Source organism: Stylophora pistillata, chromosome 5 (genome assembly GCF_964205215.1).
Source record: "Stylophora pistillata chromosome 5, jaStyPist1.2, whole genome shotgun sequence".
Taxonomy (NCBI): domain Eukaryota; kingdom Metazoa; phylum Cnidaria; class Anthozoa; order Scleractinia; family Pocilloporidae; genus Stylophora; species Stylophora pistillata.
In genome coordinates this window covers 27,433,834-27,447,885 of record NC_142523.1, presented here as the reverse complement: position 1 = coordinate 27,447,885, position 14,052 = coordinate 27,433,834, and the positions used below count along the sequence as shown (strand labels likewise).

The 14,052-nt window shown below is 41.7% G+C and overlaps 1 protein-coding gene across 1 annotated transcript; it reads left to right on the top strand.

Moving 5' to 3' along the window:
* The first annotated feature begins 10,531 nt into the window (after nucleotides 1–10,531).
* Nucleotides 10,532–13,384, top strand: LOC148731194 (uncharacterized protein C12orf56-like). The gene is made up of 3 exons (XM_088760373.1): nucleotides 10,532–11,283; nucleotides 12,609–12,679; nucleotides 13,142–13,384. The coding sequence occupies exons 1-3, from the start codon at nucleotides 10,963–10,965 to the stop codon at nucleotides 13,260–13,262; spliced, it is 513 nt and encodes a 170-aa protein (XP_088616499.1). The 5' UTR covers nucleotides 10,532–10,962; the 3' UTR covers nucleotides 13,263–13,384.
* Nucleotides 13,385–14,052: the final 668 nt, after the last annotated feature.

Genomic DNA, 14,052 nt, shown 5'->3' with positions numbered 1-14,052 from the left:
GGTCTCTCACTTGATTGGCTTTGGTTAAAGAATTATGATGTAATAAGCATAATTTTGGATCAACCGAAATAATAATATACTGATTGCAGATCAGCCATCGTGTTCGAAAACATTTAACCTACCTGAGAATTTATACATCTATAGATAATCGTTGATCAATTTTTCCAAATAATCTTTAATTGGACAGTTTTAAATAACTAAAGGGTTTAAGCATGACTGAGCAATGCCCAATTACAACAGATTGGCTACATGATCGGCAAGTAACAGGACTACGTGTCATACAATTTTGAACACATTCCTCTGACACGCAAATTGGACGAGCCAATTCAGGCTTTCCTCAACTCTTTTTTTTTAACTGATTATCCCCGGATTGGTCTGCATATAGTCCTATTACACACAGAACTAGCCAATTGTCCAAATATCGCAAGATATTTGTAAAATCGCGCGTTATTAGTATTTCTTTTCTACCCATATCAGTTAGATTGTAATATCTAATGATGAGTAGCCAAGGTATAAAAGTCATTGCATATTTTGGTTCAACGTTTAATTTGAAAACTTCAATAGTTTTTCCATTTGAAGGTTTGTATACATCTATACTAGGGACATAACCACAACATGACATACATACCAAAACAACAAATTGGTTGTGCCTTTGCCAATGTAATTGCAACACGCAGAACTGACTGCACGAGATTGGCAGCAACGAAAGATTTCAAACATGTCTACGTAAAGATTAACAGAACCTTTCTCTATTTTGCTCTTTATTTCTGTCATTTGGTCTCTATTTCATAAGAGTACAGTCATTTTTACATAGTTCAAGGTATCAACAGATGTTTGCAAACGAGACTCCGAGCGCGACGCTCAACGATCTTGTCTGAAAATGCCCTAAATTATTTGAAGAGTGATTGTGAAGACGAAACGCCGCATAATACCAGCCACGAACTGTTATTGTTGTTGTTTTTTATGTATTTAGTCCTTTTAAAAAAGCTAACCAAGGGGAAGAGAGATTGGTTAACTTGAACTCCCAGAAGTTATTTCTTTGAAAATTCTCCCAACAATATGCATACATTATCCAGGAAACAGGTAATGAGAATACTCAAACTCATTAGGTAGAAATTTGAAGTTGTTATATCAATATAACATCGAATTATTGTATTTACTATACAAAGAAATATGTAGCACTTAGAGGGGAGAGGTAACAATCAGACCTTAGGAGTTAAAGGGATTACCTTCCCCCCACCCCACCCCTGTATGCAGGACTTAGAGGGGAGAGGTAACAATCAGACCTTGGGAGTTAAAGGTTTTACCTTCTCTCCACCCCACCCCTGTTTGTAGCACTTGGAGCGGAGAGTTAACAATCAGACCTTGGGAGTTAAAGGGTTTACCCTCCCCCCACCCCACACCTGTAAGCAGCAATTAGTGGGGAACAATCAGACCTTGGGAGTTAAAGTGTTTACCTTCTCCCCACCCCACCCCTGTTTGCCCATCCTCTTTCCTTAGGGTAAGTCAGCTAAAAGCTTGTATTTGAACATTCACGCGATTTTCTTCTTGAAAAATGATAAAAATAATGAGGAAAACGAACGAAGGAAGCATTTTGCTTTTAAAAAATACATAAAAAGAAAAAGAGGAAAAACACAATTATAATAATAAAACAACTAACACCGCCTAGGATGGTATAGCTCGAATATATTGAGTGTAATGACTTAATATTCGGGAAAATATTCGACTGCCGGACACGGAGTATTTTCAATTTCCTGTCAAGAAGCTCGCGGCGAGCTTCAAAGTTATGAATACCGGCATACCGGTTGCTGAGCTCACAAAAACTCACACTACGGTGGAAATAGTGAAGTTTTCAGCCATATAAAGAAGGCTTTGTTATTATTAACAGAAAATTAAAAAAGAAATTGACTGCCGGACACGGAGTATTTTGAAAACACTGTTCGGCTGCCGGACATAGACACAGCGTATAAGGTAAGTGGCTTGAAGTGCAACTACTTGTATTGATCGATTTCTTTATTCCTTTAAAAACAAAGAAGTGTTTCATGAAAAGTGAAAACTTTAATCTTTTTATTTGTAGAAATTCACTACAGGCGACTGCTATTAGCTGAATCGCTGGGGTAAGCATTCGACTGAAAGTTTAATAGTTGATGGAGATATTCACCGTAGAGTTGTTGAACGATACATTGGTGAACAATCCACCTAGAACTCTTAATACTAGATCATCAATGCAGTTATTCATTGATGTTGTGTTATTGCCAACTGCTGATGGAAGTGCAAGGCTGTTGACATAAATTTCTCGCAAAGCCTTTAGTGCGTGGACCGTCGCTGGCGTAGCTGTGACAGTCGTAGTAGTACGAGTGAAAACCCAACCAACTTGCTTGACATCCTTTCTTGTTTTTCTAAAAGATCATGGCTGCAGATGGATATTGAACCCGGGTAGGTGTGACTTGTTAGCTCGGAGATTGTTTTTTCTGGGCCGTGTTCACAGGATTTTCTCGCAATCGGGTTGTCTCGAGCGAAAGAGGTTTTTCATGCCTCTCCAAGTATTTGAAGTTCAGTTCAAAACTAGGAAGAACCTCAAGCTCACTTTGAAAACGCTTTTTTTGTTTTTGCTCTTAATAGAAATTGACAATGGTTTTGAAAACATTTTAAATTGACATAGAAACCAAACTTTGTAACAATTTATTTGACGATAGTTTTTGTTCTTAGTGACGTAGATGCGAAAGAATTTCACTTAGCCTCGTTTTCAACTCGCAATTCCATGCTAAATACCTCGCTTCGTTAGCCAATCAGAATGCGAGATTTTATTCAATGATGCGATTCTACTAAAATTGTGTCATCTCACTCGAACCACTGTATCTCGTGAACTGTTCGGACGTTGGAAAAAATATTTGGCAGGTTCTTAACTTTTCTTTTTCTAACCATTTTCAATGCATTCCCGCAGTAGGGTAGGACTAGAACGGAACATATGCGAACCATGCGAGTTGTCCATCCAATAAATCCCACTCATCCCACCCCAGGGGAGGACATCCATCACACAGTAATCTCGTGCGTGGGAAATTAACGTCTCTTACCCCTGACCCTGTAGGAGACGGGACCTCCATTTATTCGTCCCTATCCGAGAAGACTAGAATATCTAACCATTTCTTGAACTTCAGAAAGGTAGTATATTCTTCTCAATTATTTTAAGACCTTGAGTGTTGGTCCGGCCAGGACTTGAACTCCCTCGATCTCCCACACAGCAGTCCAGCGCTCTATCTATTGAGCTAACCGGGATGCGGTTAGCTAAGACAAGTGATGGGCTCCTGGTTATGACTAATACCAGTATGTACACAAAATAGTATCAAATTCTGGAGGGTACCATGTAGACTCAAATTTTGATATTGCTTGGATCTCACGTGGACACGTTCCCAAGATGAAAATCCCTTATAAGCCGCGTGACGTCGAGGCGGTTAAAATCACTGGCTAAAATAAGCGCACAGTTCGGGTAAATAGATTTAGCCCGGGCCAGAGAGTTAAGCAAATGCTCACGGGTGTTGATATCTGCTCCAGGGGGATGATTTAATACAGCTACTATAAGACAAGAGAATCCTCCGCTTTGAAGCGTCACTTTACTTGCCGCTTTTCTTTTACAGAACAACCTCCAAAAACTTGGTACAACCCCTAAAAAATTTCAGAAATTAATTTTCTTCTTAAAACCTCTGGAAATAGGAAAATGCCTTCGGCGAAAACAGAGTTCCTCGGTTTTAAAAGTCAGCCTTTATTATATTCCGGTTCGCTAAGTTTTAGACCTAGGACACTTGAGCCCGCGTTGTCTACCGCATACCCTCTAACGTGAGCAATTTTATTATTCAGCTCTGTCGCATTCAACCAAAGTCCTCCTCTTCTCTTTATGTTTTTTTATTTTATTTTATTTCAGAATGCGCGGAGATCTGATGAAATATAGAAAATGTCCATTTCTCGTCTTCTTTGGAGCGACCGAGGGAAACTTTATGGAGAAATACAGCGTCACGCCATCGTGATAACGTAAACGTTTATGACAAATTACTGGTGATGGGATAGTTGCGTGTAGATCAGCCAGTGTATCATCATCATCATCATCATCATCATGTTTATTTGTTCAAGCAGGGTGAATTTATTGGCAACTGTATAAGCTGATGTGGACCTGCTGTTTTCCCACCCAACCCACCCCAGGGGAGGACATCCAGCACACAGTAATCTCGTGCGTGGGAAATTAACGTCTCTTACCTCTTACCCTTTAAGAGACGGGACCTCCGGCTTTCCGTCCTATCGGAGAAGACGAAACAATGTGAGTGAAGTGTCTTGCTTAAGGACTCAACGTTAAGCCCCAGCCAGGACTTGTACCCGGGCCGTTTAACCCAGAGTCCACCGCACTGACCACTGGACTACTTACGTATCTACAGAGGATGTCAAATTGCTCAAATTCCCGTGAAAGAAGTTGCAGCACTCGGAATCTAAATGGTATGCACACGATTTGAAGACGATATGTTTGTAGTTACCTCAAGCAGCCCTCCACAAAGGCTGGTCAATTTTTTTAAAAGATGACAACCAGAGGTGAGATATCTCTTCGGGATATTGCTCATAACATAATATTCTTTACAAGCCTTGCACGCTTCGTTTGTCTGAGACCGAAAAAATGACCGAAACTGTACCGAGACAAATAATCTATTGGTGTGTTCACATTCACTCTCTGGGTAAATTGAATGTATCAAAGTCAAGATAAATGATGTCGCTATATATGGTAGAAGTACCAGTCTGTAATGTTGTATTTAGCTTGAGATACAGAAATCAACACTTTACTCTTTTTTTAAATGTTTTTGCACGGGAATGAGGCCCCAGACCTCAAACAAGCAGCCGTTGTTACCGTGGCAACAAGAGTGCTGCAATCTTTAAAAAGAGCATTTTTGTGCATTCCCCCTGAGTGCCTAACTGCGTGCAAGGTTTGAAGAGGGGTTGAAAATTTTCATTTCCCAAGATGTTTCATTCTTACAGAGACTTGTTTTTATAAGCATTTTTAATTGGAAAATTGATATCTGTAAAATGAAATAATCCATAAAAATTAATGTTCTGGTATCCAGCTTTTGAAGAATCTAACTTCAGTGCTTACACTGATTTTCTTTTGGCATTTCCTATATCTGAGTAACCTGTAATACACTTTGTATTTCCTATGCAAAATCCAGCTTTGGAATTTTTTTTTGATTTAATTAATCTGTCAAGATGATTGTAAATCCCAAGAGAAAGTAAAAACAGTAATTGTCTTTGAATAATTGCAAGTAATGATGGACTATTCTAAATAAGTGATAAAAGAATCCTTGAAATTGTCGATCAGAGAACAGGCTATTTTAAAAAAAATTAATGATTACTCTTTAGTACATGATAATTTTTCTTCTAGATTTATGATGTTGCAGAATTTCTTAGAGGAGATTTGAAGACCAAAAACCAACACATTCTGATAGTTTACAGAAAGATTTTTAAGCAAATGGCATCAAGCCATTCGATAGCTGTCGTGATATTGCGTTACACGGTCACGCCACTGGGCCGATGAACATTTTCATATTTAGAACACTTAGGAGACAACGACAACACACGTGGCGGCAGTCGAGTTCGCACAATAAACAACCCTTTTGAGTTCACAGAATCGTGACATGGTGTCAGAAGTGGGATCTGTTCACCCCTAAAGATGACAGAAGCAGCTGAAGCATCCATAGTTGTGCCACCAGCGCCGACTCAAGTTTTTATTCCCCCGTCAAATTTGCCCCCGCCGAAAGCGCTTAATTTTGACGACAATTTAGCCACCGCATGGAAATCGTCGAAAGCAGCGTGGCAGCGCTACGAAATCGCTACTGGTGTATATAAACAAGAGGGCATAGTTCGTGTGTCGACATTACTAAGCATTATAGGCGAGGATGGCGTCAGAGCCCACGATACCTTTATTTGGAACGAAGACGAAAACGCAGAAGACATTTCACAAGTCCTGAAGAAGTTCGACGAATTCTGCATTCCTAGGACACAGGTCATATATGAACGCTATAGGTTCAACAACCGAAACCAGGAACCAGGCGAAAACATCTCGACGTATCTTACGGAGCTTCGAACGATCGCAAAAAACTGTGCACACGATACAATCACACCAGATGAAATTTTGCGTGACCGCCTCGTGCTAGGCATACGGGATGATCGCGTCCGCGAGAGACTTCTCCGTTTGAATGATTTATCTCTCCTACAAGCAGTTGACATTATTAAGTCGTCAGAACAGACCCAACAGCAAGTAAAGCTAATGGCTGGAGGAGACACTGCAGTTCATGCGTTACGGAAGGCGGGATCGGCAGAAAAACCTGAAGAAGAACGACAACTTAAGTCACAAGCATTTAGAAGACCGTCTAAAGAATGTGGAAATTGCGGAATGGTGCATGGACGTCATTGTCCCGCGTATGGAAGAACATGTTTTAACTGTGGGAGTATGAATCATTTTGCGAATAAATGTCGCGCTAATCCCCGAGGAGTGAAAAGTAGAGTTTCGGCGGTCCACGAAGCCGTCGACATGGGAAACGACCCCTACTACATTGGTGCTACTACTAGTAAGAGCAAAGGCCAGGAAAAATTGGCAGTGGTCAAACTCCACATTTATGGGCCAGATCCCAAGACAGAAGTCCAGTTTCAAATAGATACTGGGTCGCAGTGCGACATTCTCCCGGCCCAATTATACAAGCAAATCACTGGGGACACCCTCTTTCATCGCCTCAAACCATGCCAAAAGGAAATAGTCTCGTACACAGGGGATCGCCGCAAAATTGCTGGTAAAGCTACCCTGCCTGTGTGGTCCCGTGGACAGCGGAGGTCAATGGAGTTTAACATCTTAGACGGAGACTATCAACCGATTTTATCATTGAACACCAGCCTCAATCTTGGCTTTGTGAGTTTGCATAATTGTGACGTCCTAGCATTACACGTCAAGCGCCCCAAAGCCTCCTTGCTCGAAGAGTATGAGGACGTATTCGACGGATTAAGGGCCCTACCGGGAGCATACAAAATAGCCATAGACGAACAGGCGCAACCAGTTGTCCACGCACCGAGGCGAGTGCCAGTAGCCTTGCGTCCACGCATCAAAAACAAGCTGGACGAACTTGTTGATCGTAAAGTTATTATTCCAGTAACAGAACCGACGCAGTGGGTATCCAGCATGTTGGCTATAGTGAAGCCAAACAAAGTACGCATCTGTATTGACCCGAGAGATTTAAATCGTGCCATTCGGCGAGAGCATTACCAGTTGCCGACTATCGATGAAGTGGCCTCCCGCTTAACAGGTGCCAAGAGATTTATTCTTTGTGACGCCAAGGATGGCTTCCACCAAATCCTCTTAGACGATGCTTCTAGTTTCCTGACAACGTTCAATACGCCTTTTGGGCGTTATAGATGGGCCCGCATGCCTTTTGGTATCTCAAGTGCGCCTGAAGTTTGGCAGCGACGCATGCATGAATTCGTAGAAAATTTAGAAGGAGTTGAAGTTATCGCTGACGACTTCCTCATCGCTGGATTTGGCGAAACTGACGCAGAGGTCAACTCGAGCCTTGAAAAGAACGAACGTGCGTTCTTCAAGAAATGCCGGGAGTGGAACCTCAAGCTCAACAAACTCAAGCTGAAAAGAGCTCAAACCGAAGTGCGTTTCATGGGCCACCTCTTGACTCCTCATGGTCTAAAGGCAGACCCAGCCAAACTTGAAGCTATTTTGGATATGCCACCGCCGACTGATGTGAAAGGCCTGAAGAGGTTTTTGGGGATGGTCAATTATCTGGCCAAATTGTTGCCACTCCTGCCCGACATGACAGAACCTTTGCGAAGGCTTGAGGACAAGGACGTCGAGTGGTGTTGGCTTGCACAGCACGAGAAAGCATTTACCACAGTCAAAGAATACTTGGCCAAAGCCCCGGTACTGAAATACTATGATGTTACTGAAGAAGTGACAATCCAATGCGATGCCAGCATAACGGGTCTAGGTGCAGTACTGATGCAAAAGGGTCAGCCCGTTGCCTTTGCCTCGCGAGCTCTGACCGACACCGAAACGCGTTACGCTCAAATCGAGAAAGAGCTCCTCGCCATAGTGTGGTCAACCGACAAGTTCAATCAATACATACTGGGACGCGAAGTTGTACACATCGAGTCTGACCACGAACCACTACGGGCAGTTTTTACCAAGCCAATACACAACTCACCAAAGAGACTCCAGAGAATGCTGATGGCCCTTCAGAATTACTCCCTGGATGTGCAGTATAAAAAAGGGGAACTTATGTGGGTATCAGATGCACTGAGTCGAGCATACCGCAACACCACCGAAGCCTCCAAGCACGATACAAGTCTGATCTGTACACTTGCCGAGATAGATCATTCAGAAAACCTCTCGATTGCACCATACAGGCTCGCTGAATTCAGAAACGAGATTGCCAGGGACCCAGTGATGCAAAAGCTAATCGGAGCAATCAAGGGTGAATGGCCAGTGTCAAGGAAGTTCTGTACCCCTGAGCTGACGCCTTACTATGACAAACGAAGTGAGCTTATAGAAGACAAGGGACTAGTATTCCTGGGGGAGCGATTGCTGGTACCCCCTTCCCTGAGAAAAGAAATGTTAAAGCAAATTCACCGATCACATATTGGAATCGAAGGGTGTTTACGTCGCGCTAGGGAGGTCCTCTATTGGCCCCTCATGAATTCGGAAGTAAAGGACTTTGTTTCCAAATGCTCAATCTGCCAGTCGTACCAGCCAGATCAGTGCCGCTAGGAATTGCAACCGTATCCGATCCCGTCGCGTCCCTGGTAGATGCTAGGTGCCGATTTTTTTGACCTTGGGCAACAACATTTCTTTGTCCTAGTCGACTACTTAGCCGCGAGGAATTGCAACCGTATCCGATCCCGTCGCGTCCCTGGTCGATGCTAGGTGCCGATTTTTTTGACCTTGGGCAACAACATTTCTTTGTCCTAGTCGACTACCTAGCCGCACCAATTTCCTGAAAAATAGCTTTAGCTATAACGGTGCGGTTTTCTGGAATAGCTTGTCCCCTGAATTGCGGCAAGCAAAATCACTTCAATCCTTCCGAAATGGTTGTCGCAATTTCTTCGTCTGAATCGACAAAACACACACGGCATCTATGTAAAGCAGAATTTCTTTATTTTTTTTTCTATTTCACTTTTAAATTTTAGATCATGTTTATATAGATTGAAATAGATTGTAACTGTAATAATAGATTGTAATAATATTATCATTTTATCTGATAGATTTACCGTGTCTAAATAAAAATAAAGTTCAAGTTTTACTGGAGTGGGTTCTTTGAAGTCCAGGAGGTTAAGGTGGCCACATCTGCTAGCGTGATAGCTGCGTGCAAAGTACAATTCGCCCGCCATGGGATACCAGACGTGCTTATTACCGACAACGGACCTCAGTTTACGTCATCGGTGTTCAGTGCATTCGTGAGAGAATGGCAGTTTGAACATAGAACTTCGAGCCCCCGTTACCCCCAGTCAAATGGCCGCGTCGAGAATGCCGTGAAGACCTGCAAGAACTTGATGACGAAAGCGAAAGCGGATGGGCAAGACCCGCTGTTAGCCCTTCTTGATTGGCGCAACACCCCAACAGAGGGTCTAGGAACATCACCCGTACAGAGACTGATGGGACGCCGCACACGCACTTTCTTACCAACCCATGAAACGCTCCTGCGGCAGCCATCACACCAGGAAACATCCACCAAATTAGCTGAGCGCAAGAAAAGACAAGCTCAACAATACAACAAAAAGTTTCGCCCTTTAGAGGCACTAAAGTGTGGACAGGCCATCAGGATGCGGCTTCCCGGAAGGGAGGAATGGAGTCTGGGGACCTGCATGAAAGCCTTGGGGAACAGGTCTTATGAAGTTGAAGTTTGCGGCAGGCGATACCGACGCAACCGTCGGCAACTGCGCCTGACCCCGGAAACAGCACCACCTATGAGTCTGGTAGAACTAACTCCGCCCGAGTCTACCCTCAAACCGGCGCCAAATCTGACAGAGCCAGGACCTCCTCCACCGGAGTTCCATGGCGAGACCAAAACAGAGAGAATGCCACCTGAAAATGAAATGGGAACTGAGCTTGAGCCACAAAGGATTGAAACTCGTCGATCAGAACGCAGACGTCGACCGCCTTTGTGGCATCAGGATTACCATATGAACTGAACATTGAATGATTGAGCCGCTAAATAGTTGTTGGTTTCTGTTTCTATCTTTTTATGATTTCAATGAAGAACAATGTTTTATCGATTTTATGTGATTTGAACAGTGATCGAAACCGAACATTAAGTATTAATTAACTTTTGAAGGTAAACTTTGTAAAAAAGGGGAAGATGTCGTGATGTTGCGTTACACGGTCACGCCACTGGGCCGATGAACATTTTCATATTTAGAACACTTAGGAGACAACGACAACACACGTGGCGGCAGTCGAGTTCGCACAATAAACAACCCTTTTGAGTTCACAGAATCGTGACAATAGCCATTCCACCTAGTGAAAACAATTCACCATTGAAGTTAGCTCTCCAATCATCTTCCATTCTCTGTACTTCTCCAGTTTTAAGAGTGGATACAGCACCCCAAGTGGGAGGTAACCTTAAATCTAAAACATCTATCGGACGTGTAGAAAGCCAGCCAGTCACGACGCAGCATCTCTCAGTACAGACAACCAGTCTTCATTGAAGTGCCTCAGACCCTGATCTCCGACATCTGAGGCATGAACGCAGCAGCAAATTGTATTCAGGGTCAGCTAGTAATATTGGAGCTGTTTCTACATCTCCTCGGAGCAGGCGACTCCTTCCGCCACCTCCACCTGGTCATCAATCAATGATTGTGCAGTCTAGTTCAAGCGCAAGACCGAAATCGGGAAGTGTTGCTAAGCAAAGAAGAAAGAAAACGTTGGCTTCACACTAGATGAGAACTAACGATGACTATGATGAATTAAATTGTAGCTCTAGCAGTAGTGAACTTGAAATTTCTTACCAGGATTCATCAACTAGTTTTAACAGACAAAAGTCAGTGGATTCTGCTAGTGGTCCATATGGGAGGAGTCGTTACAGAAGTGACAGGAATGGCTCTATAGACTGTGGGGAAGAGTTGGACTATAATTCTGATGATGGAGGCAATTATTCTGCTAACAAGAAATTTGAATTGATGGAAATGGACTTATACATCCTTTCAGAAAAATCACCAATGTATATGCGTCTTAAAAGCGCCTGGAACAATTGCATTTCGGTAAGTTCTTTTTTTTTTTCCTTTTTAGTAAGCTGTGTGGGTGTGCATCATGTGTGTAAACAAAGTTCTACATGCTCTATTTACTGAACTTTAACTCTTTAGACAAAAAAATTGGAAAATCAATGGTGACTGGTAATTTTGTTTCGCATTCGTCCCAGATTTTGCGAACATTTCGGTAAATTCAAAGGTACTGTGATTCAAAGGTACTGATTTGCTAAGCAACTGAAGGACTGGTAGTGATCCAAAATTACTGTTGAATTCTTTAACAGTGAAAATTGAAGTTTCCAAATATACATGTAGCAAGTGATTGTTGATCATCACAGAATTGTGGGATGTGTTGGTGCAGCATCCACTTTCTACAACCTCTATAATTATTTGTCTCAAAACTTTGGGACAGTTAGGAAACAGTGAAAATGGGAATCATGGGGGCTTTTCCCGACATGTACATATGGAAAACAGGCTTCAGCACAGAAAATGCCGTTATGAGCAACCAATTCAGATTATGGCAGTTTGGGCTTCTTCGCATGAAAGAGCTACACGCTGTACATTGTGTAGTCTTAGTAAACTAACCCTCATGTCTCAAGGGCTTACAGTAAGTTTGAAATTTAGAGCTATAAAGATATAAGGGGCCACCAGGTTATTGTGGAGCCATGTTGTTTTGTCAGATTATGTGCAAGACTGGGAACTAATCAGTTTATATTTCCTATGCGTACACTGTTGGCATTAGAAAAATTACAGTGCATTAACCTTTCTGCACATTTTGAAAATGAACTTGATTCACACATGTAAAGCTGCTTTTGTAACAGTTGGTTTTCCATTCTTCTTAAAACTGGGTCGAAAAAAATTTCTGCTTAACATATTTCAGGATCGACATTAACTTTTCAACTTATTAGCCAAGTGACAACTTAGATGTTACAACTGTTTCAGTTTCTTTACTAGCCAAACTGGCGAGTGGAAATCAAACACCACTAGCCAAAACTGAATTTCTACTAGTCTGTGGCTAGTTAGCTACCGTTGATGTTGAGCCCTGAATTTTCTTCGAGAGTCTCAGTAATGGAAGGATTTTCAACTAGGGATTTTGATAAAATGGGGTTATTAAAAACTAGCCATGTAAAGGTGTTACACTAGTCAGGTGTTTTGGTTGGCTTAACCAGCACTGTTTTTACTAGCTTCAAGTGATGAGCAGACAGGACATGTGAATCTTGTTATCAAAACTTAGGTCCAAAGAAAGAAATCTCTTGCACATGATACCTGTGTTGCACACTTGTAATATAAATAATTTTTAGGGTTAATTGATTATAAATTTTGATTGCCTCTCTCTTCAGAAATCTACACTCCGTCATGGTCGAAGGAATTCCACACCAACTTCACCCACTGGATCAAACAAAGTTGACAAGTAAGTATTACATACATTTATTTAATAAAACGCTGATATTCAAAAGTTGGGGACAGAAGGTCTGTCAAATAAATGCAACTTGGTCAAACCACTTGTTGATTGTTGATTTTCCTTTTATGCAATTGATGCTGATTTATCTATTTTCATGTATTTGTCGTTTGAGTTCTGTCTTTTTTTTTTTTTTTCCATGTACAATTCTGTTCTCTTTTTCATTTAAGTACATGTAAAAACTCTCCTCAGGAAACACTTTGCTAATATTTAAAACAGGTGCATTTTTATTACTAATACAATTTGCAGCTGTATTGCCTAACCTTCGGTCACTGTCCGGTTTTAAGAGAACCCGGATTGTGTGGAGCAAACAGCCCACAGCAAAAAAAAAAAAAAATCATAAGTTGAGGGCTCATGGCTACTGAATATTAGTTAGATTTGAGTCCTTAATGTTATTCTCATATTCCTTTTCAGTTCACAGCTATTGCCCCTGTTTAATCAGCTGAAGACAGATATCCTTCAATCGCATATCATGGAGAAGACATTTATTCTCATCCAGGAGCTTTTTACGGCTGCAGAGAAGAGTTTTAACTGAAAAAAATACTTTTAGAAGGTACGGTACACTACCACTCAGATGTAAGTCAACAACACAGACACATTTCATATGCTCAGATGCATGGTAGTCATACATGCACATACGATTTTTTTTTGTGCTTGCATGGACGAAAACGAATGCAAGACTTTGTTGTTCTGAGCTATGAGTTTCCAATGTGTTAAATTGTTGTGTAAAACAAAGAACTTTTCGGCTTGAAAAAGGAGTAAATTGACACTGGAAAATTTACACGTCAGTCAAAAAAGCTATCATGCTACATGTACATATGTCGCATCGCTGTGCAAAGTTATCGAATAACCAGCAGTAACAGTAGATTTGTTTGATCTGAGCTGTTGATAAATCGGACGGAAAGGAAAATGTTACTCATAAAAGGCATTGAAGCACTTGTACCATCTAGGGAATACTCACTAATATGCTTCCCAATTTGTTCATTGCAATCACACTTCCTTGAATGTTTACGCACCAGACTGTAAACAATAAAGTTGACATTGAAGGTAGTCTGAATAACAGCCCAGTGTTTTAGATTAGGACTTTGCTTTCAGTTGACAGTATAAGGGGGCACTGTGCTGCTCGACCATTATAGAAGAGTATTTTGTAACATGTGGTGCAAACTAACCCATTATATGGCTGGAATAGCATCCAGTATGGTGACGGTGGAACATAATCCTCTTCTCTGATTGGCTTTGCACCATAGTGCCCCCCTTACACTACATGTTTTATGGTTTCCTATCTGGATCCTTGGCTTCAAATATTGATTACAGTTCAACTTAAG

Bases quoted from the DNA above. Each gene is read 5' to 3' on its own strand.
- LOC148731194 (XM_088760373.1), top strand. From the start codon at position 10,963: ATGAGAACTAACGATGACTATGATGAATTAAATTGTAGCTCTAGCAGT. The intron at 11,284-12,608 runs GTAAGTTCTTTT...CTCTCTCTTCAG, and splicing joins CCTGGAACAATTGCATTTCG to AAATCTACACTCCGTCATGG. The intron at 12,680-13,141 runs GTAAGTATTACA...ATTCCTTTTCAG, and splicing joins GGATCAAACAAAGTTGACAA to TTCACAGCTATTGCCCCTGT.